This window comes from Cricetulus griseus, chromosome 8 (assembly GCF_003668045.3).
Source record: "Cricetulus griseus strain 17A/GY chromosome 8, alternate assembly CriGri-PICRH-1.0, whole genome shotgun sequence".
Lineage (NCBI taxonomy): Eukaryota > Metazoa > Chordata > Mammalia > Rodentia > Cricetidae > Cricetulus > Cricetulus griseus.
Genome location: NC_048601.1, coordinates 98,015,869 through 98,040,942, shown reverse-complemented (window position 1 = coordinate 98,040,942; position 25,074 = coordinate 98,015,869). Strand labels below are relative to the sequence as shown.

General features: G+C 55.0%; 1 protein-coding gene across 1 annotated transcript in view; it reads left to right on the top strand.

Annotated features, from left to right (window-relative positions):
- Agap3 (ArfGAP with GTPase domain, ankyrin repeat and PH domain 3) overlaps nucleotides 1-23,803 on the top strand; it is a 51,782-nt gene extending 27,979 nt beyond the window's left edge. The window contains 11 exon segments of the mRNA XM_027428436.2: nucleotides 543-695; nucleotides 4,286-4,378; nucleotides 9,322-9,426; nucleotides 14,489-14,657; nucleotides 18,281-18,448; nucleotides 19,807-19,944; nucleotides 21,485-21,639; nucleotides 21,732-21,822; nucleotides 21,968-22,190; nucleotides 22,829-23,084; nucleotides 23,163-23,803. Of these exon segments, the coding sequence (XP_027284237.1) occupies nucleotides 543-695; nucleotides 4,286-4,378; nucleotides 9,322-9,426; nucleotides 14,489-14,657; nucleotides 18,281-18,448; nucleotides 19,807-19,944; nucleotides 21,485-21,639; nucleotides 21,732-21,822; nucleotides 21,968-22,190; nucleotides 22,829-23,084; nucleotides 23,163-23,369 (1,758 nt within the window). The 3' untranslated portion in view covers nucleotides 23,370-23,803.
- Nucleotides 23,804-25,074: the final 1,271 nt, after the last annotated feature.

The following is a 25,074-nucleotide window of genomic DNA, read 5'->3' as shown; positions in this document are numbered from 1 at the left end:
CATTTTTGGCTTTCTTTTCCTTCTCTTCCATTCTCCATCTGCAGCTTATTTTGCTCGGCAGCCTTTGCTCTGTTCTGCACTATACCCCAGACTGTTACTGATGCTGTCTATGCCATACACTTTGTCAAAGCAAAACCCAGACTGCCCAACCCCCTGAGCCCAGCCCCAGCTCAGGGAACCCAACCCCCAGCCTTCTGCCTCTGATTTTGAGGATTCAGAATGGTGACCTACTTCTTGTCCCAGACCACCTGCAAGCCGTGATGCTACTGTTGGTTCACTTTCGGGCTGTATCCCTGATTTTGGAATGTTAGCTGGTGCCCCTGATTCAGCTCTCAGGTTGGCACAGAGGTATCCCCATCCAGTCCCTTCCAGAGCCCCAGAACACAGGTGTCAGGTTCCTCATGGTGGCAGTTGGATTCTGTTGGCCTCCAGGACATGCCACCTCTCCTCAGTACCACCTTTTGGAGCCAGCAGCCCTTCTGCTGCCTTTTGTGCTGTGGGCCCCCTGTCCAAGTCCCTCTCAGCAGCCTCTCTATTCTTAGGCCACGAATGGCAGCGCCTTCAGTGACTACTCGTCCTCAGTCCCTTCCACCCCCAGCATCAGCCAGCGGGAGCTGCGCATCGAGACCATCGCTGCCTCCTCCACCCCCACGCCCATCCGCAAGCAGTCCAAGAGGCGCTCCAACATCTTCACGGTACGTGCCCCACCCTCCTCCCTGCCCAGCTGCTATCACTGCACAGGCAGGGCTGCGCCGAGCTCCCGAGCTCCCGAGCAGGAGGGCAGGCAGCCCCAGGTCAAGAGGATGCAGTCGCTCGCTGTCACACGTAGACACACAGGGTTCCTAGAGGTTCCCCGTTGCACCTCGGAGTCCAGGAGGGCTTCCCTCAGACCCTCCCCCTGTGCACATGCTCACCCCCTGTAGCCTCCCCCCCTGCCTCCCTCCCAGACCCTAGAGTTTCTGTATCAGTGTGAAGGGATCTTTGGACTTGTGGCCTAACTTCCCTGACCCCCTTTGATTCAACAGCTAATGAACCGGAGGCCGGAAGGCTGTTTGCCCAAGGCGACACAGAGGGTTAGCTGGCCGAGCTAGAGTCCCAGCCAGGCCTCCCAGTCTGCCTTCCGGCTCTTTTTCCGTTACCCCACTGCCGAGGGGAACATTCATGCTTCCCACCCACCGCTGTGATTGGTTTAACAAAGGCTTAGCCATCTTTTCCTGGGCTTCACCACGCTGCCTCGTGCCTCCCGCTCAGGTTTGTCCTGTCTCCTTGTGAGCTCCTTGCCCTTCCCCACCAACCTCATGCCCCTACCCGGGGTCCACTGAGCCTCCCTGCTCAGAGCCAACCCCTCAGCTCTTTGGCCCCTGAGCTTACCACTCCCATCCCAGTTTTTGCACACCATGCCCCTCCCTGCCCTGGCTGTGGCCCTTCTCTGGGGCTCTGGCTGGACTGTTCAGGAGCTGTGGGCAGACAAAGGTGGGTGAGCAGCCTGTCCCTCTGCATCACTTCACACCTCTTTCTGAGAGCCAGGGCTTGGCTCTTGGCCTGAGCCTGTATCCAGCTGGCCAGGCTAGACTTTCTGGACCCTGCCCAGACAGAGCCAGTGCCCCTGGGCCTCTATCCCCCATTCTGACATCTACCCTGCTCGACATGCCTCTGCCCTGCACCCCTCTGTCTGCTGGCTCCTGGTGTGCGCGCTCACTGGCCTCTTTCTGCTGATGGCTACTGCTGCTGTCGGGGCACACTGTGCTTCCCCAGCTCCAGCCCTGCAGACCCACGGCTTCTCTTTTCTGTTCTGTTCCATCCATTGAGATGTGCAGAGTCTTGGTGGCTGCCTGCTCACGCCCACACCTGCTGCTGCTGTAAAGCCTTTGGGTGCCTACGTCACAGTGACCGCCACTGGCGCCCTCCACAGCCTGTTCCCAACATCAACGCCTGTCTCAACCATCCGCTGCCTTGACTGATTCCATTCTTAGCATCTTCCCATCTTCCTCCACTGGCTGGCTCAACGTCAGGGCATCCCTGCCTCCCTGCTTGGCCCCCTTGCCACAGCACCTTCAGGCTCCCTCCATGTGTACTCTGCTGCCTGCCTGCCTCAACTGTGCTGCCTTGCACCACCACCACACCCCTGGCTGCTTCAAGCACGGCCTTCCCTGCAGGCCCTTCCATTTTCTCCATCTTCACAGTGGCGACCTTATTTTTTCTTTCCATCGTTTCCATGATGACCTCACTTGCGCCATTGTCCCTGAGGCAGCCTCAAGGCATGTTCAACTCTATGGGTGTATCTTGGGAATTCACCCCATCATTGCTGTTGGGGCCACCCTTCCTTCATCCTTCCTAGAGGAGTTACACCTGCTCCAGGGGGATCCTGTTGTGTGCTGCCTGTTCTGTGGCTGGTGACTCCTCTCTGGGCATGGTTGTGATGTCCCAAGTCTCCCCTTCATGACTCCATGTATTCATTTGTTGCCACTCTTGCCCTGGTTCCAATTCCCATCCTTCATGGGGAGGTGCCACTCTGGGCTCCTGGGGTTTCCTGGTTGTTGGCAGCCCCTTGGCTTAGCAGCCTGGCTGGGGGTAGGCCTCATCACATTCATCCTGACCAGCAATTCATTCTGGAGACCCAATGACAACAGACGCAAACTCCTTCCTCCTCCTGGGGCCAAAGGGGCAGAGGGCTTTAGCCTTGAGCTTTAGCCCCGAGAGGTCTGGAGGCAGCTGCTGTCTGTGGAGCTGCTGGGCAGCAATTTAATCTTTAGCAATTTTGCCCAGTTCTTCGTGCTCCCCCTGCTGGGCTTTCTCACACATTGCGGTTGCATTCCTTTGTCCGGACCCTGTGCCCCTGTGCCCTTGTGCCCCTGTGCCCTTGGCTTCTGGCACCCTGGGAAAACAGGAGGGATTGGGCCCAGGCAGCAGAGTGGTGAACGTTCCCTGCTGACATGGACTGCTGGGCCACAAATGCCCAGCAGTTGGCGGCCTCCTCCTCCTCCTTTCCTTTTCCAACCTCCTCCTCCTCCTCCTCACATCGTCCTCCTCATCCTCCTCCTCCTCCTCTTCATCCCGCTGCCGCCTCTCCCCAGGCGCCTGGGTCTCTGCCCTCACCAGTGCTGACCGACTTTTGCGGGGCTTAAGTATAACTTGCCAAAATCTTTATTCTTTCGATATTTGCAGATATGTGCCACTGTTTCCAACTTTTCATCAACAAAAAGGCCTTTCCAACTCCTTCCAAATTAGAAGACCAGGTGGTGACACACAGCACCTCTGGACATTCCCCCTGTGCGGGGCCGGAGGCGGGCCGGGCCCTGGGACTGCTCTCAGATGAGAAGCGGCCGCCGAGCTCCCCGCTCCAGAGACCCACAGGAACCTTTGTAACTAACCCCACCCCCAGGGAAGGCTAGGAACGCCGGAGCCCGCCCGCGCTGGGGGCTGCCGGGGGACCAGGCCCGGCTGGACGCTGCGCCAGGCTCGCTGAATGGAGAAGAAGGGAGCTCGGCCCACGCCGGCCGGCCGGCCAGAGCGACGAGGCCCCGAGGGCGGGGGCGCTCACGCCCGCCGCTGGCCCAGCCGCTCCTGGGGGGAGCTTTCCCGCCCCTCCCCTCCTCTGCTCCTTCCTGCATGGACTCTGCCGCTCCTGCTCCTGCTCCGGAAGCCGCCGCCGCCGCCGCCGCCGCGCTTGCCTTGCCCCTCTTTCTGGCCCTCCCCGTTTCCTAGGATCCGCATTTGGGTGGACTCTGCCCCAGGAGCTTGGCGGGGCGCAGGCCTCTTCCGGCCTCTCTCCTCTCTCTCTCCATCCACTGTGCCCCTCGGGCCACACCGATGCCGTGCGCTCGGTGCCGCGCGCGCGCAAACGAGCACCTGCCCGCTCACTTCCGGACTTGGCTGTCCCTGGTTGTCGTGCCCCGTTCTCCTGGCCAGCCCTCAGCCCCACGGGCCACCTCTCCTCGCCCCTCCCTCCCGTCACTTCACTTAACTCGCCAGCCCCCGGGCTGCGTGCTCCTCGGGCCCGCCCGCCCGCCCGCCCTCTGTATTCCATGTCCTTGCTCTTTGTGAGGGGCGGGCCCGGCTCAGTGACCTGTGCTGCTCTGTATGGTGCCGTGTGTAAGAATAAACCCATTGGAATACTCGTGTCTCGGTTCCTTCCCGACCCGCCGCCCAGGCCCAGGCCCAGGCCCGACCCAGTGCTAGGGCTGCCCAGGAGAGGGAGGAAGAGGGGAGGGTGAGGCTCTGCAGGCGGGCTGTTCTCTCCCTACACGCCCCAGACCGCTAACACGTCTCTTCTTTTCTCTTGCAGTCTCGGAAAGGTGCTGACCTGGACCGGGAGAAGAAGGCTGCCGAGTGCAAAGTAGACAGCATCGGCAGCGGCCGGGCCATCCCCATTAAGCAGGTCAGCACTCTGTCTCCTCTCGGCCCAGGATGTGTGTGTGTTTCTCCAGGACCTCCCTGGCCTTCCGTTTTTTTTTTTTTTGTTTTTTTTTTTTAATTTTTATTTTTTAATACAAGGGACAGGCGATTCTGGTCTATAGCTTGAGACCCAACAACCTGGTCCCTAGACAGCTGTCTTCCCTCCTCATCACCACCGGAGAGCAGCAGAGAGCCACTTGCTGCCCTCGGTTGGCTTCCAGACCTGGGGCGGGGTGCCTCCCGGACTCTGGGCTAAGGAAAACAGTTGAAGGCAGTAACATTAGGGGCTGGGCATAGTGGCACATGTCTGTAACCCCAGGACTCGGGAAGCCAGCTTGAGTTGTATAAGGAAGCCTGGGGCAGTGTCGTCTACATAGCATAACCCTGTCTTAAAAACACAAGCCAGGCAAAGGAGCATGAACCACAGAGAGGCAGTACTGAGGGATAATCCCATCTGGGATTTACTGGTGCAGTCTTTCCACTGTGAGCATTCCTTGTTATTTTTTTTTCTTTCTCACCTACTGGATCCAGTTACTGCTACCTGTATGTATATGGGTGTAAGGCTCACTGCTGAGGTGTAGACAGCCTATCTGGGTTCATCCCTGAGGAGAGCTGGTTCTCTTTCCTCAGCAACATCCCTGTCATGTCCAGAAGACACTGTCTTGGTCATCTAGTTCTTAGAAAGGATCTCTCTGCTCGCTCTTCTGTCGTGTTCCTAAGCCTTAAGTGTGGGGTTGTGGCATAAATGTCCCACTTAGGGCTGGGCACTAAGTCCAAGGTCCTTTATTCTCTGTGCAAATGGAAAGTTCTCTGATGAGGGGTGTGATGTATTTATCAAGAAAGCATGTGAATTTCTGTACCTTCTTCTAAAGAAAAAGTTCAGTAGAGGCGTCACCCTCTGATCTCTCTCCACCTTGTAAGCCTAGCCTTTAACAGCCGAGTCATCTCTCCAGCCCTCTCCACCTCCTCTCTGAGTCCTTCTCGGAGACCACTAGGTCATCCACACCTCCCAATGGGGTGCCTGTGCTGGAAAGGGGTGGACTGATGACGGTGATAGCTCATGGGTTGGATAGGAGCTCTGTCCAGTGCTGCTGCTAGGAGTTAAGTGTGCCAAGTGGACCCTTCTCGGGACTGGTCTTCCAAGTATTTGGTGGCTGCGGAGGGACATGTTGCCAGGTTTTGACCCCAGAGGAGAATGATGTGGCCAGAGCTTGTGGGCAGGTTTAACCCTTCCAGGGACTTGTGGGTCCATTGGCAGGCCAGGGTCAGGCCAGTCCCTGGTCTGCATGATGTGTTAGGGTTTGGGTGGGGGTGGGGGTTCTGATGCTCTGTGAAGGTGCATTTAGAAGAACTCGTCCGGGGAGGCTTGTAAGGGCCCAGAGAGGGTGGTGCAGGGAGCCACATGTGCACCCCGTTCTTTCTCCTGCCTTCTCTTCACCCCTCTTTTGACTGAATTTATGTTTGCCAGGGACCATTCCATTTGGGTCAGTCTCCTGGGAGGGGAGTCACCTGAAAAGGCTGAGAGCACAGAATGGCAGGGACGACAGTCCCCTCACTCCTGTCCCTTGGTATGCCAGTGTGTTCCTGTGTCCACAGAATCATGGCACAGAATCCTGTTTGTGGCTTCATCCAGGAGTCCAGGGCCTTCTGTTGCTGGCGCACCATGGATGCAGCCTAGTCACCTGCCTGTGTGGGAGTGGCAGGGTGAGGAGGATGGCAGGTGCTTTCAAAGTGGTGGCGGTGTTATTATACACACCCAAACACACTTGATGAGTGAGTGAGAACACTTGCTTGCCTCAGCTCCCACTCGCTTTCCTGTTTGGGGGTTGCAGTAGCTGGAGGCCGGATTATTTGTTCTCTGTGTCCTCCACCTGCAGGGGTACAGGGGAGAGGGAGTCCTGTCAACTTGCAGCCTGGAAGTCAGGTGGTCTCTTTGGTGTTAACATTCCTTGAGCTTCTTGGAAGGGCCCCTCCTGCATTGAGGCCCTGGTAGTTGGCTGGCCTGTGTCTATCTTTTGTGCTGGAGATGAGGTCGCTCGATGAGGTCGCTCATCTGTATGTCCACCTGCCGGGTGTGTGGGGGTGGGGTAGGGGGGACAACTGCCCATTTGAGAGGCCCCGCCCATGAGGGAGGGGGACCAACGCTCTTCTCAGATGCACCTTGCGGTCCTCCTGGGTGTATTCCAATCCCAAGAGCCCATCAGGTCTCCCCTGCCACATTCGTGGTCCCTCCCCTTCCCCGCCCTCCTGTCCCGTGCTCCCCATTTCGGTTCCTTCCCCTCCCCCTAGCTCCTGCTGGGAGTGGAGATTGCATTTCAGTTGCCATTTGCATTCCCAATCAATCCGGACTCCGCAATTAAGTCGGCTGGCGGAGCTGGGAGGGAGGCGGCGGCGGGAACGGGTCCTCTGGGGGCTGTCGCCTCCGCACCGCTCCCATTCCGCCCCAGATTGCTTCCTGCTCCGTGGTGCGCAGCCGGCCGGCCAGGGAGGGAGCGGGAACCCCGCAGCTTCTCTCCCTCCTGGAACCCAGGCTGGAGGGTGGAGGCAGCAAGGCTGGGTGGGGGGCGTGGGCCAGGGTCGCCCTCCCGCCCTCTAGCCTGTTGGCGAGCCCTGGGCGCCACGCCCACGTCCTTTGCTAACGAGCCTCATTAAGCGGAAGGGAGTCGGGCGTTCTGTTGGGCAGAAAGGCCTTCGCTCCCGAGCTGCCTCCGCAGCAGTCTGGCTTCTGACCTCCTAGTCAGGTGGAGGAGGGCCTGAGTAGGCCTGTGGTCTCAAGACCGCGCTGACCCAGCCGGGCTCAGAGCTGCTGGCGCGGAGGCAGTAGCTCACCACTAGTGACAGGGCAGGGTTCAGTGTGAGAGGACAGCCCTGTGATGACCGGGGTCTCCCAGGAAATTCTGCACCTTACTGTCCCACCTGGCTTCCTTCCCTTTGCTTTCCTGATGGCTGTCTGTCCTCAGAGGCTGCTGGCCCTTGGGGACCATTGCTAAGTGTCAGGGAGAGGGAACAACTTGGCTCTCCTCTGCTTCTTCTGCCGCTGGGCAATGGCAGGGACACTACAGCCACACACAGGGCCCCAGGCGATCTTCTCAGGGCCTTTCACAGACAATATGACTGGGGAACTGATGGCTTTTAAAAATTATCGCAGGCTGTCTTCAGAAGTTCCATCTGAGGGTAGGTTCTCACCATCAGGAAGCAGAGTATGTCCCCAAATGCTAGGAGTACCATTGCATCTCGGGTAGTGACACTTGTCTCTTGAAGGTGGCAGGAGGAGGAGGAAGGAGGGGAATTATCAAGGATATGAGACTTGTTGAAAAGTAAGAGCTGGGAACCAAAGCTGTTCAGGCTTCCCTGACTGCGCACCCTTCCTCAGCTTCCAGTTTGCCCCCTAGTGGCCAGGGGGGAGAACACTTATAAATCCTAAAATGCCTTTTATGTAATCTAGGCCGACTTGCCTTCTGCCTCAACTTCTCAAGCCGCTGGGGTACAGGCATGTGCCACCATCCTCACCCCTTAATTACACATTCTAATCTCATCCACTAGATCAAAAAGGACTCAGGGAAGGAAGGGAGGGAGGGAGGGAGGAAGGAAGAAAGGAAGAAAGGAAGGAAAGAAGGGTGTGGCTGAATCTGATACTTGGCCTGTTCTTTGGTGTTCCTCCATGGTTCTCTTACTGGCTGGCTGAGGGCTGCGCCCACTGTTTGCCTCCACATTTGTGCATTATTACCTTTACCCCCTTGGGGGAGCCCAGAGTATACCTTCCTGCTATGCCAGAAATGTCTGTCATAACTCCTCTCACCAAATCCCAGTCTGTGAATTTACCACATGCTTCTTCTCTACCTGTACTGAGTTGGGGTTTTGGGGGACCAGCCACTTGGTGTCCATCTGTAGTGCTCATGTTCCAGCTGTTTTCCTGTGCTGTGGTCTTGGAGTGATTCGGAGCAGTGCTGGGACCTCTTTACGGGACAATTAGAAGAGTGGGTTTCTCTCAGGGAGGAAGGCAGGCATGCTGTGGGTGGCTGTTACCCATCAGGTTCTATGTCCTGCCTTCATCTCTTGACAGCTACACAGTCTTGGGGGTGTATGTGCTTTTTTTCCAGTTCTTCCAACAGACCTCTGAGTGTCTGATATGGCCCAGGTGCTGTGCTGTGTGCAAACATAGCAAACATAGCCCACACAAATGTCCTTATGCTCATGGGCCTTGCTGTTGGACCTCCACATTTGAAGAACACATCATGTCAGGCCTTGTGGGTATAGGCTTGTAATCCTAGCCGTTCAGGGAGCTGATGCAGGAAGATAGTCTGTTCTGGGCTCAGCTGGGCTATAGAGTGCGTCTAGACAATTTAGCCAGAACCTGCTATAAAAAGAAAACTGGGTATATAGCTTGGTGTAGAGATCTTATGGATGAAAACCTTGTACTGGACTGCAAGGGACATCTCACTGGCTTACCCGGGAAGTTTGGTGGCTGAGATGGGAGGCTTGGACTTCTTGATGCCTAGCATGGGGTCTGGGGCATTGTTGGGACGCTTAGGGGAATCTTCTGCCCCATATTGGAGTTCTCTCTCTGGTGGTAGAAGACAGAAGCCCCTGTAGCTGTCCTTGTACTCTCTTGTAGAGTCTTCTAGAGTTACAGTGGACGGCCAGTGAGAGCAAAGCCGGTGGGAAGATGTCCTCCTGCTCTCCCTCTGTACCTGCAATCTTTAACCCCTCTGCTCAGATGTAGCAGTTCCCTTAGAAAATAGGGTGGGGATTTGAGTTACTGATCACATTGTGACCTTCCTGTGCTGGGCTGGTTCCTGGCCTCTAGTCAGGTCCCCGGCATCAGAACTCAGAGACCTTTGGGCTGGTCTCTAGTCAGAACCCTGGCCTTGGGTCACAGTGTTACACAAGCCAACTCCTGGTCCGTAATTGTACCTCTGTTCTTAGGGGATCCTGCTAAAAAGGAGTGGCAAGTCCTTGAACAAGGAGTGGAAGAAGAAGTATGTGACGCTCTGTGACAACGGTTTACTTACTTACCATCCCAGCCTGCACGTAAGTCCTGGAGAAGGAGTGGCGATGAGGGACAGAGTAAGGACTCTTGGTGGTCTCATGGGGTCTCCTTTGAGAATGCACCGGACTTAATAGTTTGGGAAGAGCAGAGAACCCAGGTTTACCTTTCCTGTAAAGCAAGCTCCCCACCAGCTATGCTGGGTTGTTGTGGCCAGCTTGCCCCTCCTTTGCCAGCCAGGCTCTGTGCCCCATGTCACTGTAGAATGTCTGTGGCCAAGGGCATGGATATTACCAAACAAGCATCTGAGGGTGACCATGGCAGTGAGGAGCACTCATTGGGTGAGCTAGGGTGTGGAGCTTGGCCTAGGAGGAGTGGAAGGGTCTAAAGAACACATGGCCTGGTCCCCAGCAGTGGGAGCACGGGTGCTCCACTGATCATAATGTGGCCCCTGTGGCAGCTCTCCCTACCCTCGTTCCTTCTCCTCCCTTCACCGCGTGGCTCCAACACACAGCTGTCACCAGAATCCATCTCTGTCACCACCCCACTGTGGGGCTAATGAGTTCTCCTGTGAAGCCCTCGAGCACAGCACGTGGGCCAGCCCCACCTCCCCCCACCCCCGCCCAGAGGCTCTGGGCTTGCCTCAGAGGGCCCCTAACCTATCTTTAAATCTGCACACAGTGTCAGGGAGACCTTGCCCTACAGGTTCCAGGGTTTGCATTTCCTGGCCATTACCTGGTCCTAAGAGGCTTCCCTAGACAACCTTCCAGAGGAGGAGGCCTGGGCAGAGCAAGCCTCGGGAAGTCTCCACCATTCAGACTCGTCTGCAGCCTGGCCTTCCCATTGATCTTTCCCTCTTCTGATTCTCCGGGTACTGGCCTTTCCCCTTAACTCAGGGAACATTGGTCAAGTTAATCCTGTGAGGTCCTGTGCCAGACTGCCAGGTAGTGGTGGTCTGGTCCCTGACAGATGAAGGGCCACATCAGTGTCCTACAGCAGACTCTTCTCACCTTCGTCTACCCTGCTTCTCACACAGCCCTCCCTCAGCCTTCTCCCACGCCCTCATTGGGCTAATTCAGGTGGCACTGGCTACAGAGATAAAAGGTGGCTTAGGCCTACAGTGTACAGTGCAGTACAAGGCCTCACCATGGAGCCCTACACCTGGGAAGGCTTAGAGGAATATGTGCTAGACAGGAGATTCAGGGTGTTTCCTACAAAAGGGTTCTGAAGGGTTCTCCCTGGTTGCAGGAGGAAGTGGGCTATGTATTGCAGCACCTGCCAGCTCTCATGAGTTTTGCATATGTTCTCTCTGTATTTACATCTGTATTTACCAAGGAGCTTGAGAACTAGCTGACCAGGACACCTGCCTCCTTCCTGTGTGGGTGGCCTCAGCGGCCTCCTGTGCATCCTCAGCAGTGTCTTTCTGTTTGTGCAATTGTGGCTGGGTGTGGGGGTCTATCCCTTTTGCTATTCCTTGAACTGGAAAGTGAGGGGAGCCAGGGTGGAGGAGAAGGATAGAAACATGGAGGAGTTGGGGGGTCGATTGTATCAGGCTAGGTTCTGGTTTTAGAACCAGAAGGAAAGAAGGTAGTAGGAGCATTATCTCTACAGCCACAGATGGAAAGTAGTGGCTTGGTGGGTTTGTAGCATGTTCAAGCCACCCAGCTGGTAATTGAGCCAAGATGTGGATCCATCATAATCAACATTACCCAGATTTGCCAAAGCTTGTCAAAAATACCTACCTCTGAGACTGGCTGAAAAAATCAGAGCAGAGAATAAAGTCAGGTAAAGCTGCCAGAGGCCTGGCTGGACATCCAGTTCCCTAGGAGTCCTTCTCATCATAACTGTGCTGTGTGCTTAGGAGCCTGTGACAGGACCTGGGGGCAGGAGCTTCCAGGCCTTCCCTTATGAGCTTACGGGGTGAACTCTTAACAGGTGACAGCTTATTGGACTAACCTCTTGGATTCTAACCCTCCATGTCCCCTTGGGCTCTATGAGGATTGTGTGGCTAGTGTCCCAAAGGCAGCCAGAAAGCCGGTCGTGTCGAGCCCCCCCCCCCCCCCCATTGGCTATCAGGAGGCTATGGCAGAGCAGTCAGCCTGGCCTTATCAGAGAGTTGCTAGTTCCCCCTGAAAGCTTTTTCTTGGACACAGCATGAAACTGTGAGGCTGTGCCCTCGGGCCTGGGTGGTCCCTAGGCTGGACTTTCCCTCTTCACCTGGCCCGTGGCTTTGGCATTCTCGCCCTTTCCTGCTGCTGCTTTCTCCCTTCCATCTCCCATTTGCCATCTCCCTCTGACCTCAGAAGTGGATTAGCACAGCAGTGACCTAGCAGTCTAACCTGCAAGAATCATGGATCTCTGAGATGCTGGAATCTTAATCTGGACAGTGGAAGAAAGGTCCCAGCGATTCTCCGCCTCACAGAGGCGCCCTCGGCATTGGGCCTGTCTGGCTCTCCTGAAGGGCACAGGTCTCACCTGAGAGCCAGAACCACAGTGTCTGGGCCTCTCCTGCTAATGGGAGCTGCTGGACCCAGCATGTGGAGCACGAGTTGGTGGGCAGGCCACACGCTTCCAGCCCGAGTCTCGCCTGGCCCGAGAGAGCCTGCCACAGCCGCCCCCATTTTGCAGCCAGCGGAGCCATTCACACAATCACCTTCTGTTAATTCTATCTGCAACATCAATTAAATTGTTTGTAGAAACTAATTGAATGTGGCTTAATCACACATCTTAATAGCTTTCCACGCTCTGAACTCGTTGTTAATTCCAGTAATAAAACGAGATGAGAACGCTGGCTGGGTAATTAGCGAGGAGGCTGGGGAAGAAATTGCTGTTTGATGGTGGGTAATAAAGGCAGCCGTGGTGACCGCTCTCCTGAGCAGCCGCTGCCACCACCACGCTCCCCTGTTCTGCTGACTGAGGGAAACACGATTGCTCTCTGCCTGAGGCCCCCGTTCCTGCTGCTGTTCCTCCAGGCTCCTCACCATGCCCTCCAAGCCCAGACTGCAGCAAGCAACCCAACTCTTGGCCCTAACTTCTGAGGGTGTCACCACAAGACACGGTGTAGTCAGATGTGTGAGTTGGGCAGTCCTTCTCTGCTAGCTAGCCAGCCTCTGGCTCCTTGGCCCTGAACGAAGTGAAGTCCCTCTGTGCAGCTCTTGTTCTTGGCCTAGGGTCATTTTTTTTGTGTGTGTGTGCACTACATCCCAGCTTTGGGCATCTCAGAGCTTGAGTAGGGTCTGAAGACTATTATAATTGCTGTGACCTCCTTGCGAACTGGAGCAACCCAAGCCCCTCCCTCAGGAGAGGGGCTACAGCTGGGCCTTTGGCCCAGCCAGCTGTTGGCAGTTGTCGAGGGCAGCTGGTTAAGATGTGGTTATATATAGGGACTGAAGATGAGGATGAGCAGGAAGCAGAGATCAGTGTGTCCAGGAACCTAGAGATAAGAACATGTAGAGCCAAGACTGAGACTCTGAGGGTACGTACTAGACAGGAAAACTAAGGCCAGAGGACCAACAACAGGGCCGGTGGGGCAGAGAATGGTCAGATGAGGCGGTCCTTGGTGTGGGGGACAACAAGGGGCCTGCAGGCTCCTCTGCACAGCTGAAGTCTAGGCCTCATGCTGTGTTGGTTGCCCGGAATCTGGTGGAGCTGGGTGCTGGTGAGGCCCAGAGCAGCAGCTAGAGCTCCGTGGGTAGCCTTGAGGCCAGAATTGTCAGGGTCCTGGGTTGGAGGCTATTCTCTTAGATTTCTTGGTAGATGGTTCTGTGAATCCAAGAAGATGAACAGAATCTCAGAACAAGTATACGTGAGCCAGGTCTTGTCATAGGAATAGACAAAGCAGGAAGACACAGGTCGCGTTGCAGTGGTGGTAGGGATTGAAGCTCCTCCCTGAACACACCTGTGGAGGACCAGCAGTTGGTTAGGTTCAGGCCCTCCTGAAGATTGTCTGCCTGAAAACATGGCATGCCCACCTTGAGAACCAAGATGGCTACAAGCTCAGTTAGGCTTCATGGCAAAGGCAAAGGGCTTATGCAAGATTTCAAGAACTTCAGTTAGAGAATCTGATTTTATGTCTGATCAGCACAACTCTAGACTCTTCTCTTGGGGAGTTAAATTGCACCAACGGAGGAAGTTTTGTCATACAGAATGGAGAGTGAGAGCTTGGAACTATCAAGGGACAAGTTGCGGTCAAAGCCAGGCTCCAGGTCAGGTCCAGCTTCTGTAGTCTGGGGCCATGATTTAAGGCAAGCTAAGGATGTCACCTGCAAAGCACAGCCTTGACACTCTGCAAACCTGGTCTTGGTCCAGCTCCAATACCCACTATGATCTTGGACAGATTAACATTCCTAAGCCTCAGTTTCTTCATCTCCAACATAGGGCAAAGAACACTGGAGACTGAGACAGGAGGATTGCCGTGAGTTGAGCCTGGAAACACCTCACTCAGCTGGTTGGGATTTGAAATATACTGATAAATGCATTCTGCATAACATACAGCCCAGGGATGGGCAAATGACAGTCTGATGGTGACAGGTCCCACTGACCAAAACCTGTGTGTGTTGATACACTCACAAGTCCATCAAAAAGAATCAAAGACTGTCTTATAAACTATTCAATAAATTATTATCTGGGGCCGTCCTAAGGGCTGATTATTCATTCCTCAATGCCCAGCTTGTGATAGGAGCGTCATGGGAACGTGGGGCTGCTCTGTCCTTAAACCAGAGTTTGTTCTTTCCCTTCCTCAGCCACACAGGTACTCACTCCCTAAGCCCTGTCTCTTTACCACCTAAGCCATGGCCTTGAGCCTAAGTGCTTGGTTCCGGAGCCTTCGTTAGCCCTTCATCCTATCCTATCTTCCTAGCTGGACTCCGCCCCTCTGAAGGCTTGGATGTGATCCAGATTTGGAGACTGTTGTGCCTCAAAGACCTGCTTTTTGGGACTAAGAGTGTGTCATCATTGCCCCCCAACCCAACACCAGGTAGTGAGGGAAGTGTTCTAGATGATAGTCCTGGAGACACGCTGCCGAGGAGACCCAGCCTAGATAGTCCTGGAGACACGCTGCCGAGGAGACCCAGTCTGATGCATTTCCTACTGTCTGTGCACCTTTAGGATTACATGCAGAACATCCATGGCAAGGAGATTGACCTTCTGCGGACAACAGTCAAAGTGCCAGGGAAGCGCCTGCCCCGAGCCACACCTACCACAGCCCCAGGCACCAGTCCCCGTGCCAATGGGTTGGCCATGGAGCGAAGTAACCCACAGCTGGGCGGGGGCGCAGGTAAGGGGGCTGCTGTGATGGTGAGAGTGGCAAGTTGTAGAAATGGGGGAGTGTGTGTAAATGGGCCTCGCAGGACAGAGCCTCAGATATGCTCACCAGCTAAGGTCACACTTGGGCCTCTCGGGACAGAGCCTCAGATATGCTCACCAGCTAAGGTCACACTTGAAGATTCTCTCTACCAGGAGTCATGTTCTATATGCAAACCCAGTGGAGCTTGCTGAGATAGCCTTGGCTATCAGGTGGGGCCTGGGAGCCTTAGGAGCGGGGTGTGGAGACAACTAGTGGTCCTTGGATGGCCTCCCTGCAATTTTAGCTAAGGTAGACCATCCACTCAGCTTGCCACAGGAGCAGGATAGAGTTGTCTGGCAACCATTTCAAGTCTGTCGTAGATGCAGGGTCTGCACAGAAAGCACTGGGTCTAAACACAGTGGTTTAGGAGGTCAGGAGAACTATCCTCTACACCCATGGGGACCACAAGAGGACACTTGTATCTGGGTAGCTTTTCTATGGCTGTATATTCTTTTATTTATGTGGATGCGTGCGGGTGTGGGTGAGTTTATGCTTGTATATGTTTACGAGACTATGATTACAAGTTTCCGTAGGGACCATGTAAATTTCCGTAGGGACCAGAAGCATCCAGATTCCCATGGGACTGGAGTTGCAGGCAGTTGTGAGTCACCTGATGTAGGTGCTGGGAATCAAACCCAGGTCCTCTGGAAGAGCAGTGTGTGCTTTTAATCAGAGTCATCTTCTGGTCCCTGCTGTATTCTTACCTCTTCGTGTCACGGTGTGGTCTTGAGGAAAGCTCTCTGTCTCCAGGGCCTGGTGCCATTCGCCCTCCCTGGGCCTCGTTTCCTCCCCTCACCCACTTTCCTTGATCCTAGACTTGCTCTGGATTCCTGGGCCCTTCTGCAGGCTCAGTGTCCTGCTGCTCAGGACACAAGTGGCCTCACCAGTTCTGACCCCATGCCTTGCCCCAAATAAAGGCACACTCATAGCAATGTAGATTTTCCCCTGAGTTGTGGGGAGTTCTTGTCACATGATAGGAAAGTGTCATAGATACTGAGAGAGACTACACAGATGGGCCTAAGTATATTGAGTCACCCCAAACAGTAAAGAATTGTTTACTGTAAACACTGATGGGATTTGAACCCAGGGCCTGTGTACACTAGGCAAATACCCTACCACTGAGCTATACTCTGCCACCCTCTAAGAATGGTCCTTGTTTGGAGCAAGGCACATTATTTGTGGTTGGTTCATTCTGAGTGGACTGGAGGGAAGAGCTGAAAGACGAAACTCATGTCACGAATTGATCTGAACCAGCACAGAGGATGTCTCTGAACCAGGCACCAGGGCCACAGCAGTGCTGTGGAGATTATTGTCTTCTTTTCATTAGGAAACAAAAGACTGAGAGGTGAGCGACTCTGTCTATAAAATTCTTCTGAAGGTGGGATCAAGGATTTACTCTGTTGCTTCCTTTAAGCCATCTGAGCCAGAAATGGGGAGTTCTTGGAAGCATATACAGGGAGAGCTCTAGTGGGTGGTGGGAAGGAAGCAGGCCAAGGAAAACACAGTCCACCTATGATGGTAATTTGCTGAGAGTCTGCTGAGTAGGGAGGGCTGCAAAGCCTGGCCTTGGTGGCAGAAATAATGGGTCATATGCTGTCCTCAGGGCTGAGACATTAGGATGTGTCCCAGAATCTCGTGCAGGGATCCCCATCTGGCCAACTTCGGCATGGGGTTTCTTGTTGGAACCATAGGTGGGAGGGAGTAAGGTGGCCAGAAAGCAGACCTTTCCTTGAAGATGGGTAATGAGAGGAAAGCTGCGTAATCTCCCTCAAAGTGGAAGAAGCAAGGCGTCTCTGACTGTCCCGTCCTACCCTGGGCCCACCCACCTAGCCTTCACCTAGGATGCCACAGTGGAATGCAGGAGGGAGCCCCAGAAACTCGCTCCTCTAATTACTGCACCCACACAGAAACACATGGATGACGCTTCCCAAGCACGAGTCCCCTCTGCCGCACGCTGACACCGACCCTCATGCACACTCACACATGTCTCTCGCTCACCGGGCGATGTTAACATCTCATTATCTTTGTTACTGTAATTACATTATCCGCTGCTTTATGCAGAATTATCCTCGGAGGACTAATTGATGGCTCCATGTTTAATTCATTAATCATTAGCATCAAATTCGACAATTACAGTGCACACTGATTGTGGGATTGCAGGCGTAATGAGGGGAGAATTAACAAAGAAAAGGGAAAGCACTTTCCTTCCCTCAGGGTTTTAGGTTGGGGGACTTGGGGAGGAAGTTGGGCCTATGATACCTTTGGTCCAGGCAAGGGATTCGGGGTCCTATTTGGAATCCAGGAGGTATCAGGTCTAGGAAGAAGTAGGGATAAGCAAGGGGCCTCCAGGGTTTAGGGAGGGCTGCAAGTACTAGGAAGGGAGCTGAGACCTGAGGACGGGGGCTGAGGCCTGGGTACCATGTTTATGTTACAAGCACTTACCGTGTCCAGTCACTGTGGGTGTTACAGCAAATAGAGGGGTAGCAACTAGCTCATCTCTGCCTTGAAGGGGCACTCCTTAGAGCATTTGAAGCATAGGGCCTCCCCTCCCTTCCTCTTGCAGCTGCTTCAGCTCTGGGCTTCCTTAGACACCCGGAAATCCCATCCACATGCCTGCCTACTAGGCTGTAAGGCCTGCTGTGTGGCATTGCACTTTGCCCCTGTACCTGCTTCCTCCAGTTTGGCTGGCTCCCAGCCATCAGCTTCCACTGGAACCTCCACACTAGAGCTTCTCAGGAGGCCTAAAGCCATTTGGGTTTGGCCCACCTGTCCTAGGCTGTCTGTTGGGACATTTCTTCCTGGCCTCATCACCACCCTCTCATTCTCGGGGACACGGAAGAAGAAGGGGAAAGCAGCTTAGGCTCCTAGGCCCTGTAAGTGACACAGGCTCTGTGGCTGTTGCCAGGCTGTCTGTAGAAGGCCTCTAGCTGGGCCCTGAGTGAAGCCAGAGAAAGCTGAGTGTTCGTCCTCTTTGCCCAGCTGCGCCTGCCCAGCCTTGAACTCCTCAAGCCTTCGATTCCCTTGGCTCTGCCATTCCTCCCTGATGGGAAAGGAAAGATTAATTTTCTCCAGCCCAACAGGATAATTACTAATACTAATTAGACATAATTACTTGAATTCGATACACTTATTTCTTGTCAGAATGGCAGCAAAGCTGAGGCAAAAGGAATGACATGCAGACTAAAATGTTAGATGCAGGGGCCTAAGGGGAGTGACAGGTTGCAGCACTCAGCCTTGGCCAGGAGACCTCAGGGATGGATGACCTCGTGTGACACCCCATGCCCCTGCCTTTCCCAGCTCTCAAATCACAGGGATGAGTGTGGCCCTTTATGTTCTTGGAGAAAGGAGGATATGAAGCCTGGGAGTAGTCTCCTTCAGGTGTAGAGGCCTCAGGAGGCCTCGGCACACCCCAGTGAGCCTGGCTCACCACCCTCCTCTCTGGTCACTATCCCGCTGGGCTGGCATTGACCCGGGCTCTGTCCTACAGTCTGTCTAGTTCATCTCTGTCAGCCCCCCCTGCCCCTCGTCCCAGCCTGATCCTTCCCCTCCCCCAGGAGCCCCCCACTCGGCCAGCAGTGCATCCCTGCATTCTGATCACCCCCACAGCAGCCCAGCCTGGGCTGGCGTGCGCCCCAAGGGGCTGCACCAGCGCTCCCGTTCGGTTTCCAGTGCTGACCATTGGAGTGAGGCTGCTGCCCTGCCCGCCAGCATGCAGCACCTTGGTGAGTGGTGGCTCTGCTGCGTCCCACCTCTTCTAGCATTTGCTTAAACTACAGAGAGAAAGAGGGGGCTCAGGAGCCAGGAGACTGATGGGGCGGGGCCCAGCAGAATCTTTCAGGGCTTGTTTCAGATGCTGTACTGTGGGTCTGGGTACCTTGGGGCTCAGTCCCTTCTCCAGCAATCAGCTTACCAGTTTCTCTGGCCACAGACCTAGGTGTGGATTATCAACCAGGACTATAGGCCTGCCCTCTGTAGCTCCTCCTTCTTGGGCCCCAAGCATTGCTGGTAGCACTCCTATATCCCCATCAGCCCCCTGCACAGTCAGCTCATCAGCCTCTCGGCAGGGGGACAGAGAAGCAGAACAGGGAGATTGGAGGCTGGGAGCTGTACACAGTGAGAGCCATGTTTGTGGGGCAGCACTGACCTGCCATTGCAGAGAGGGTCCTAGTCCCTGCAGGGTTGTCCTGAAGGGCTCTGTCCTGCTTCCCTTGATTGGGCCAGCCCTGTTCAAAGAGCCGGAAACTGCCTTTCATCCATCCTGTTTCCTGTGCTCTTCCCAAATATTATCCCCCTCCCACCCCATAACTTTTTGGCCACAGACCTCCTGAGCTTCTCCTCACTGGGGCCCTTTTACTTTTCTCCCAGGGGCCTCTCACAGACCCTTCCCCCAACCCACACCCTCCCAGTACAAACAGAAAGCCCAGCCACCCTGCTCTGCTCAACAGCCAGAAGAGCCCTACATGTCCCCATCCAAGAGCAAGGCCACCTGGGGGAAAGTCAGCGTGTAGTCCAGGACCATTCCTTCCCTTGGGTCACCGACCTATGGCCTGTCTGGCATTGCTGAAGCCCCTCTGTTGAGTCTGGAAGGAGTTAGTCAGGGAGGGCGGGAGTGTGTCTGCCTCTAATGAAGTTTGACATTTAGTGGTGAGCACCGGGCGGGGTGTGGGAGCGGAGCTTGATTAGCGCGCTCTAATTGACAGTAATTAGGCAGCTCCCTGATTGTTTCTAATTCTGCTATTAATTGTGAGGAGCGGGGAGTGTGATTGAGGATAAATTTGGTGCGGAGCTGCTGGGGCTCCAGCTCCCTGTGAGTTCCCTGGGCCGCCTTCCACCCCTCCAGGCTGCAGAAGCACTTGCCTCCCTCTGCCTTCATCCAGCTCTGCTTAAGTTGCCAGGTCTTCTTAGTTTGCCTCCTCCAGGGCAGGAAGCTTTGGGGCTGGGAGGCCTGGGCAGCCCCTGGCCCAGAGAAGGTGCCTCTCACCACCCACCTAGAGTGAGCAGGACTAGGAGTAGCTCTCCCCCCGTCCTGTGCCCAGCTCTCCTCTCTCTTCCCACACGTCTCCACCTCTCCCCTCACCAGCAAGTGGCCCAGCTGAGGTACTCAGTTCCAACCCCAAGCTGGAGCCTCCCCAATCTCCCCACTCCAACCGGAAGAAGCACCGCCGGAAAAAGAGCACCGGGACCCCCCGACCAGACGGCCCCAGCAGTGCTGCTGAAGGTTAGGGGGACCCAGAGGTGGGCAGTGGGACCTGGGTTTAGCACCCTAAAAGCACAGTTGTTTTCATGGTAGATGGAGGAGCACTTTGTATGAATGACTCCTGAAATAAGTAGCTCACGGCCCTCTAGTAACCTATACCCTTCTTACTGAATCCTTCCTGGTGAGATGAGCTTGCTTCTGTCATTCCTGGAGAAAGGCAGGCAGCAGGCCACATTAGCTCTTCAAGACCTGCCGAGCAAGGCTGGTTCTGTATCTCTTGTGTTAGTCAGGAGTGTAATGCGTGCTGAGGTCCCTCTCACATGTGTAGGTTTGGCTGGTGCTCTCTGGGCACGTGGCAGGTGCCTCACACATGTATAGATAGGGTTGGCGGTGTTCTCTGTAGTCTCTTGGGAGCAAACGTGGTCCAGCTCAAATGTTCTCCTGGCCTTTCTCTGTTACCATAACACTGCTTCTCCAGTGTCTTCCCAAACTGCCTCAGGGAGTTTTTTGGTTCCTACATAAGTGACTTCTGTGGACTTGGCAAGTTCTCGTCTCTGTTCTGACTGTTGTGGGGATGGGTGTGGACAGTGGTACAAAGTCGAGGAGGCAGCGTCCACTGTGGTCTAGGGACTCAAGACCTCCCAAGTGGTAGAGAAGCTCACAGTTTAAAAGCTGAGTGTGAAAGAAAGGGGAGGGACCTGGAGAGAAGAGGTACCAGTTTACACATGGGGAAAGCAGTTCTCTGATCAGGAACCCAGCAGGTGAAGATTCCCAGGGGTGTGGCTTCACCATGGTGAGAGGCTACTGGGACAGAGAAGCAGCAAGAACTTAGGATCAGGGATGACCCTGGCAGAATGCAGGGTCAGGGTCACACTAGGGCCATGACAAGTCACACTGCCCACTGGCAGCTGTTTGGGGGCCATGGCTACTGTCTTTAAGGGGCCCAGAGGATCAGAACAGAGTGGGAGACCACGATCCCTGGGGTCACAGTGCAGCCCCGGTGTTTGCCACTACAGATGTCCTTGGGTTCCTATTGGTTCCTACCCTCCAGTTCCTGGAGAAAACCTGTCTATGCCAGGGCAGTGGGGGAGGGGCCCAGCTCCCAGGAGCCCTGTGCTGACGCCGTCCAGAATATTGGGTTTAATGAGCTGCAAAATGAGGAGGCTGCAGCTGACACGTACGGATGGTGCTCGCACCCGCCTCCTTGCCCAGCATGTGCCTTCTAGCACCCCGCCATCCTTCTCCACACATTTAGCTCATCTCCTCCAGGGTGCCCCCTCATGGTGTCCATTTCTGGTAGTGGTCAGGAAGCCAAGCACTGGCACCCACCATTTCCTGACTCCACAGGTGGCTAGAAATGGAGAGCAGGGACTCATACTGGTCTTGAGAAGTCAGTTTTCCTGCTTTCGAATAATCCTAACTGATGGGGCTGGCACAGGCACATGGTGAGGGAAAGGATGAGTGTTGGTGGAGCAGGGTCTGCTTGGAGTTACGGCAGTGGTGTGCCCCTGGGAGTGTGCACCGGCAAAGAGCCCTAACCGTGTAAATGCTCTCTCCCCAGAGGCAGAGGAGTCCTTTGAGTTTGTAGTGGTGTCCCTCACTGGTCAGACCTGGCACTTTGAGGCCTCAACGGCAGAAGAACGAGAGCTGTGGGTGCAGAGCGTGCAGGCCCAAATCCTTGCCAGTCTACAGGGCTGTCGAAGTGCCAAGGACAAGGTTGGCATGGGGTGGGAGAGCCTGGCTGTGGGAGAGCCAGAGAGAGGACTTGGGACTGATCATCTCTCCTTATGTCTCCTGCCTCATGGCAGACTCGGCTGGGGAACCAGAACACAGCTCTGGCTGTGCAGGCTGTCCGCACGGTCCGTGGCAACAGCTTCTGTATTGACTGTGAAGCCCCCAGTGAGTACAAGGACAATAGCTCTGGGAGCTGGGAGTAGGGTTCAAGTGACAAGGGGTGGTGGGCAGTATGCAAAAGGGGTGAGCTTCCTCAATGGTCCTCTGGGTGCCACCTGCTTTATCTCTCTCTCTCTCTCTGCCCCCATAGATCCAGACTGGGCCAGCCTGAACCTGGGTGCCCTGATGTGTATAGAGTGTTCAGGGATCCACCGACACCTGGGGGCTCACCTGTCCCGGGTCCGCTCCTTGGACCTTGATGACTGGCCACCTGAACTGCTAGCTGTCATGACTGCAATGGGCAATGCCTTGGCTAACAGTGTCTGGGAGGGGGCTCTGGATGGCTACTCGAAGCCAAGCCCTGAAGCCTGCAGGTAAGCTAGTGTTGCTCCAGTGCTACCCAGGAAGGAGACAGCCGGGTTCCCACTGTGGGGTGCATAGACCCTATGGCAGCAATAGTATTAGAAGGGTTAAAACACTGTTGCTCTGCTTGGCGGTTGGCCCCTGGGGGTGTCTTTCCCCTGCTGGTGCCTGTCACTCAGGCTCCTCACAACAACAGGGCCTTTTCTGAGCTGTTATCTGCAGGTCAGGGGCCAGTGCGAGGCGCATGCGCAGGGTCCGTATCACTGTGTAGCTCCTGTGTCCAAGCCTGCATGCTGAGATGGGGAGAATGGGTGGTAGATAGGGCGGCCATGGCCCCCTCTCAGGCTTTGTTCCAGTGCTACCAATCGCAAAGGGTTCAGACGGCTTGATAAGCTGCCACTCAGGCCTGCTTGGAATCTTCCTGCCTGCCCTCTCTGCCCTCATGTCCCTACTGGCCCCAGAGGTCTCCTTCAGTGCCCTCCTCTTTTGCTCAATGCCACCTCATTTATGTGACCTTTTGCCCTTCTGAAGGCCCTGGAATCCCTGGGCTCCTCTGTGCCTCTCTCCTCATCACAGTGGTCCTCCCTGTTCCCTGCTTAAATGCCTGCTTCCTTCCTTGCCTCATGCCCTGATGGACCTGTACTTGTAGAGAGGAAAAGGAGCGCTGGATCCGGGCCAAGTATGAACAGAAGCTCTTCTTGGCCCCACTGCCAAGCTCGGATGTGCCCCTGGGGCAGCAGTTACTCCGGGCTGTGGTGGAGGACGACCTGCGACTGTTGGTGACACTGCTGGCCCATGGGTCCAAGGAGGAAGTGAATGAGACATACGGGGACGGCGATGGGAGGACAGCCCTGCACCTGTCCAGTGCCATGGCCAATGTGGTCTTCACCCAGCTGCTCATATGGGTGAGTCTGGGAGCCCCTGGCTGTGAGCTGAGGCCTTCCCTCCCACACACGCCAACTGTGAATATGTTTTCCCTGCAGTACGGGGTGGACGTGAGGAGCCGTGATGCCAGGGGCCTGACCCCACTGGCCTACGCCCGCCGGGCCGGCAGCCAGGAGTGTGCGGACATCTTGATCCAGCATGGGTGCCCTGGTGAGGGCTGTGGGTTGGCACCCACTTCCAACAGAGAGCCTGCCAATGGCACGAATCCCTCCGCAGAGCTGCACCGCAGCCCTAGTCTCCTATGAAGCTCAGGAAGAGGGCAGAGGGGCCAGAAGGACTCTGGATGCAGCAGCAGGCCATGTGCAGCAAAGAAGGGAGAAGGGTCAGGGACGGAGGCGAGGTCTGAGATTGGAGCTCAGCAGAGCAGGAGTGTGTTTTGCAGCCCTCTGCCCTACGGTGCCATTAAGGGACAAAACCCTTTGGAGGTACCTGTGAGGAGAGGGGGGCAGGACCTCTCCCTCCTCCAGAACCCTGCCTCCTCATGACAGCTCCCACAAGCCTTCACCCTGCGATGGGTGGGGAAGAACAGGACACAGGATGGGGGTGCCAGAGAGAGACAAGGGGACCAGTCTGTGAGTCCCATGTAAAATGTGTACATTGGAGTATTTATGTTAGTGTATATACGTGGTGTGTGTGTATGATGAGCCAATAAACCAGGCTGTATGTGTGGCCTCATTTCTCCTTTTGAGCCTCCATACCTCAACCTTCCCAGAGTGACCCTCACCTCCACTCTCTGCTTTTGTAGTCTATTTTAAGATTTACTGCCCCTGCTCTCCTTAGTCACTTCCTATCAGCTCCTCGGCCTTTCTTGGCAGGGATGGAATAAAGTCTGGGAAGCTTTAAAGGACAAACCTGCCCCTGACAGAGGGGATGGGCTCTACTTCCTGCTGCCATCCCCCGCTCACTGCCCGTGCCCACTTCTGGAAACTTACCAGTAGTCTCTGCTGTCATCAGTGCTCTAGGTAGTAACCACGTCCTGCACTGGCCAGTGTGCTCCTTCCAAAGAGACTCGAAGACCCCTGTGGCCAGTGTTGACGGAGGCACTTGGGCAATATCCACGACTGCTTGGAGGCTTCCCTAGACTGCTGAGCACAGCTGTGTGATAGTGGCTGGCCCATGCCTTTCAAGGGCATGGGAGGGGCAGGGTGCTGGTGGCCAACAGCCACCTCGACCTCCAGCAGCTCCTAAGCTTAACCTGTCCCCAGCTAAGCTCCCCCACTCTTCCTGCCATATCCCTTTATTCCTGAAAGAAACCCCAGGGAAACGCCTCTCCTAGTTTATGATGGATCTGCTTCCTGTTCCTGGAACTGCCTTGCTAATGGCCCTTATTTTCTGAAGCACCTTGAACAGGTGGCCATACAGTGGACTGGGGCTCTGCCTAGGTCCTCACCCAAATGTCGGTTAATGATCGAGTAACACTATTGAGAGGAAACCAGATTTTATTTTTTTTTCATCCACATCCCCCTTTTCAAGTCTCTTAAGAGCCCTACACAAGGCAGGGTCTGGACAGCGCCATGAATAGATACAGGACTTGGTTCCCAGGCACAGGCTGGGCTAACTCCAGGACTCCCTAAAGACAAGCTGCTTGGCCAGCTCCATGCTGCTTTGCACAGTTGAAGCTTTATGGGAAGCCAAAAGCCTGGGTGCTGGCCACTACCCCTTCACAGAACCTGGACCCACCCAGCTCTGCTGAACCTCTGTCTTCACTTCTGGGTAGATCAAGTGTAAGGGATCCGAGCCTCTTAGGTACACCTAGCTGGGAATGGGCTGGATCGGACTACATATTCAAGATTAAATTCCCAAGCCTTACTGAAGTTAAATTTCCAAGGACTGGAGAGAGAGATAGCTCTATGATCTATGTCCACACTCGAGAGTTGCTTAGGAGAAATGAACGGCCAAGGACGGACTGTCTTGTTCTCATTAGAGGCATTCAACACCTAACTGAATGTG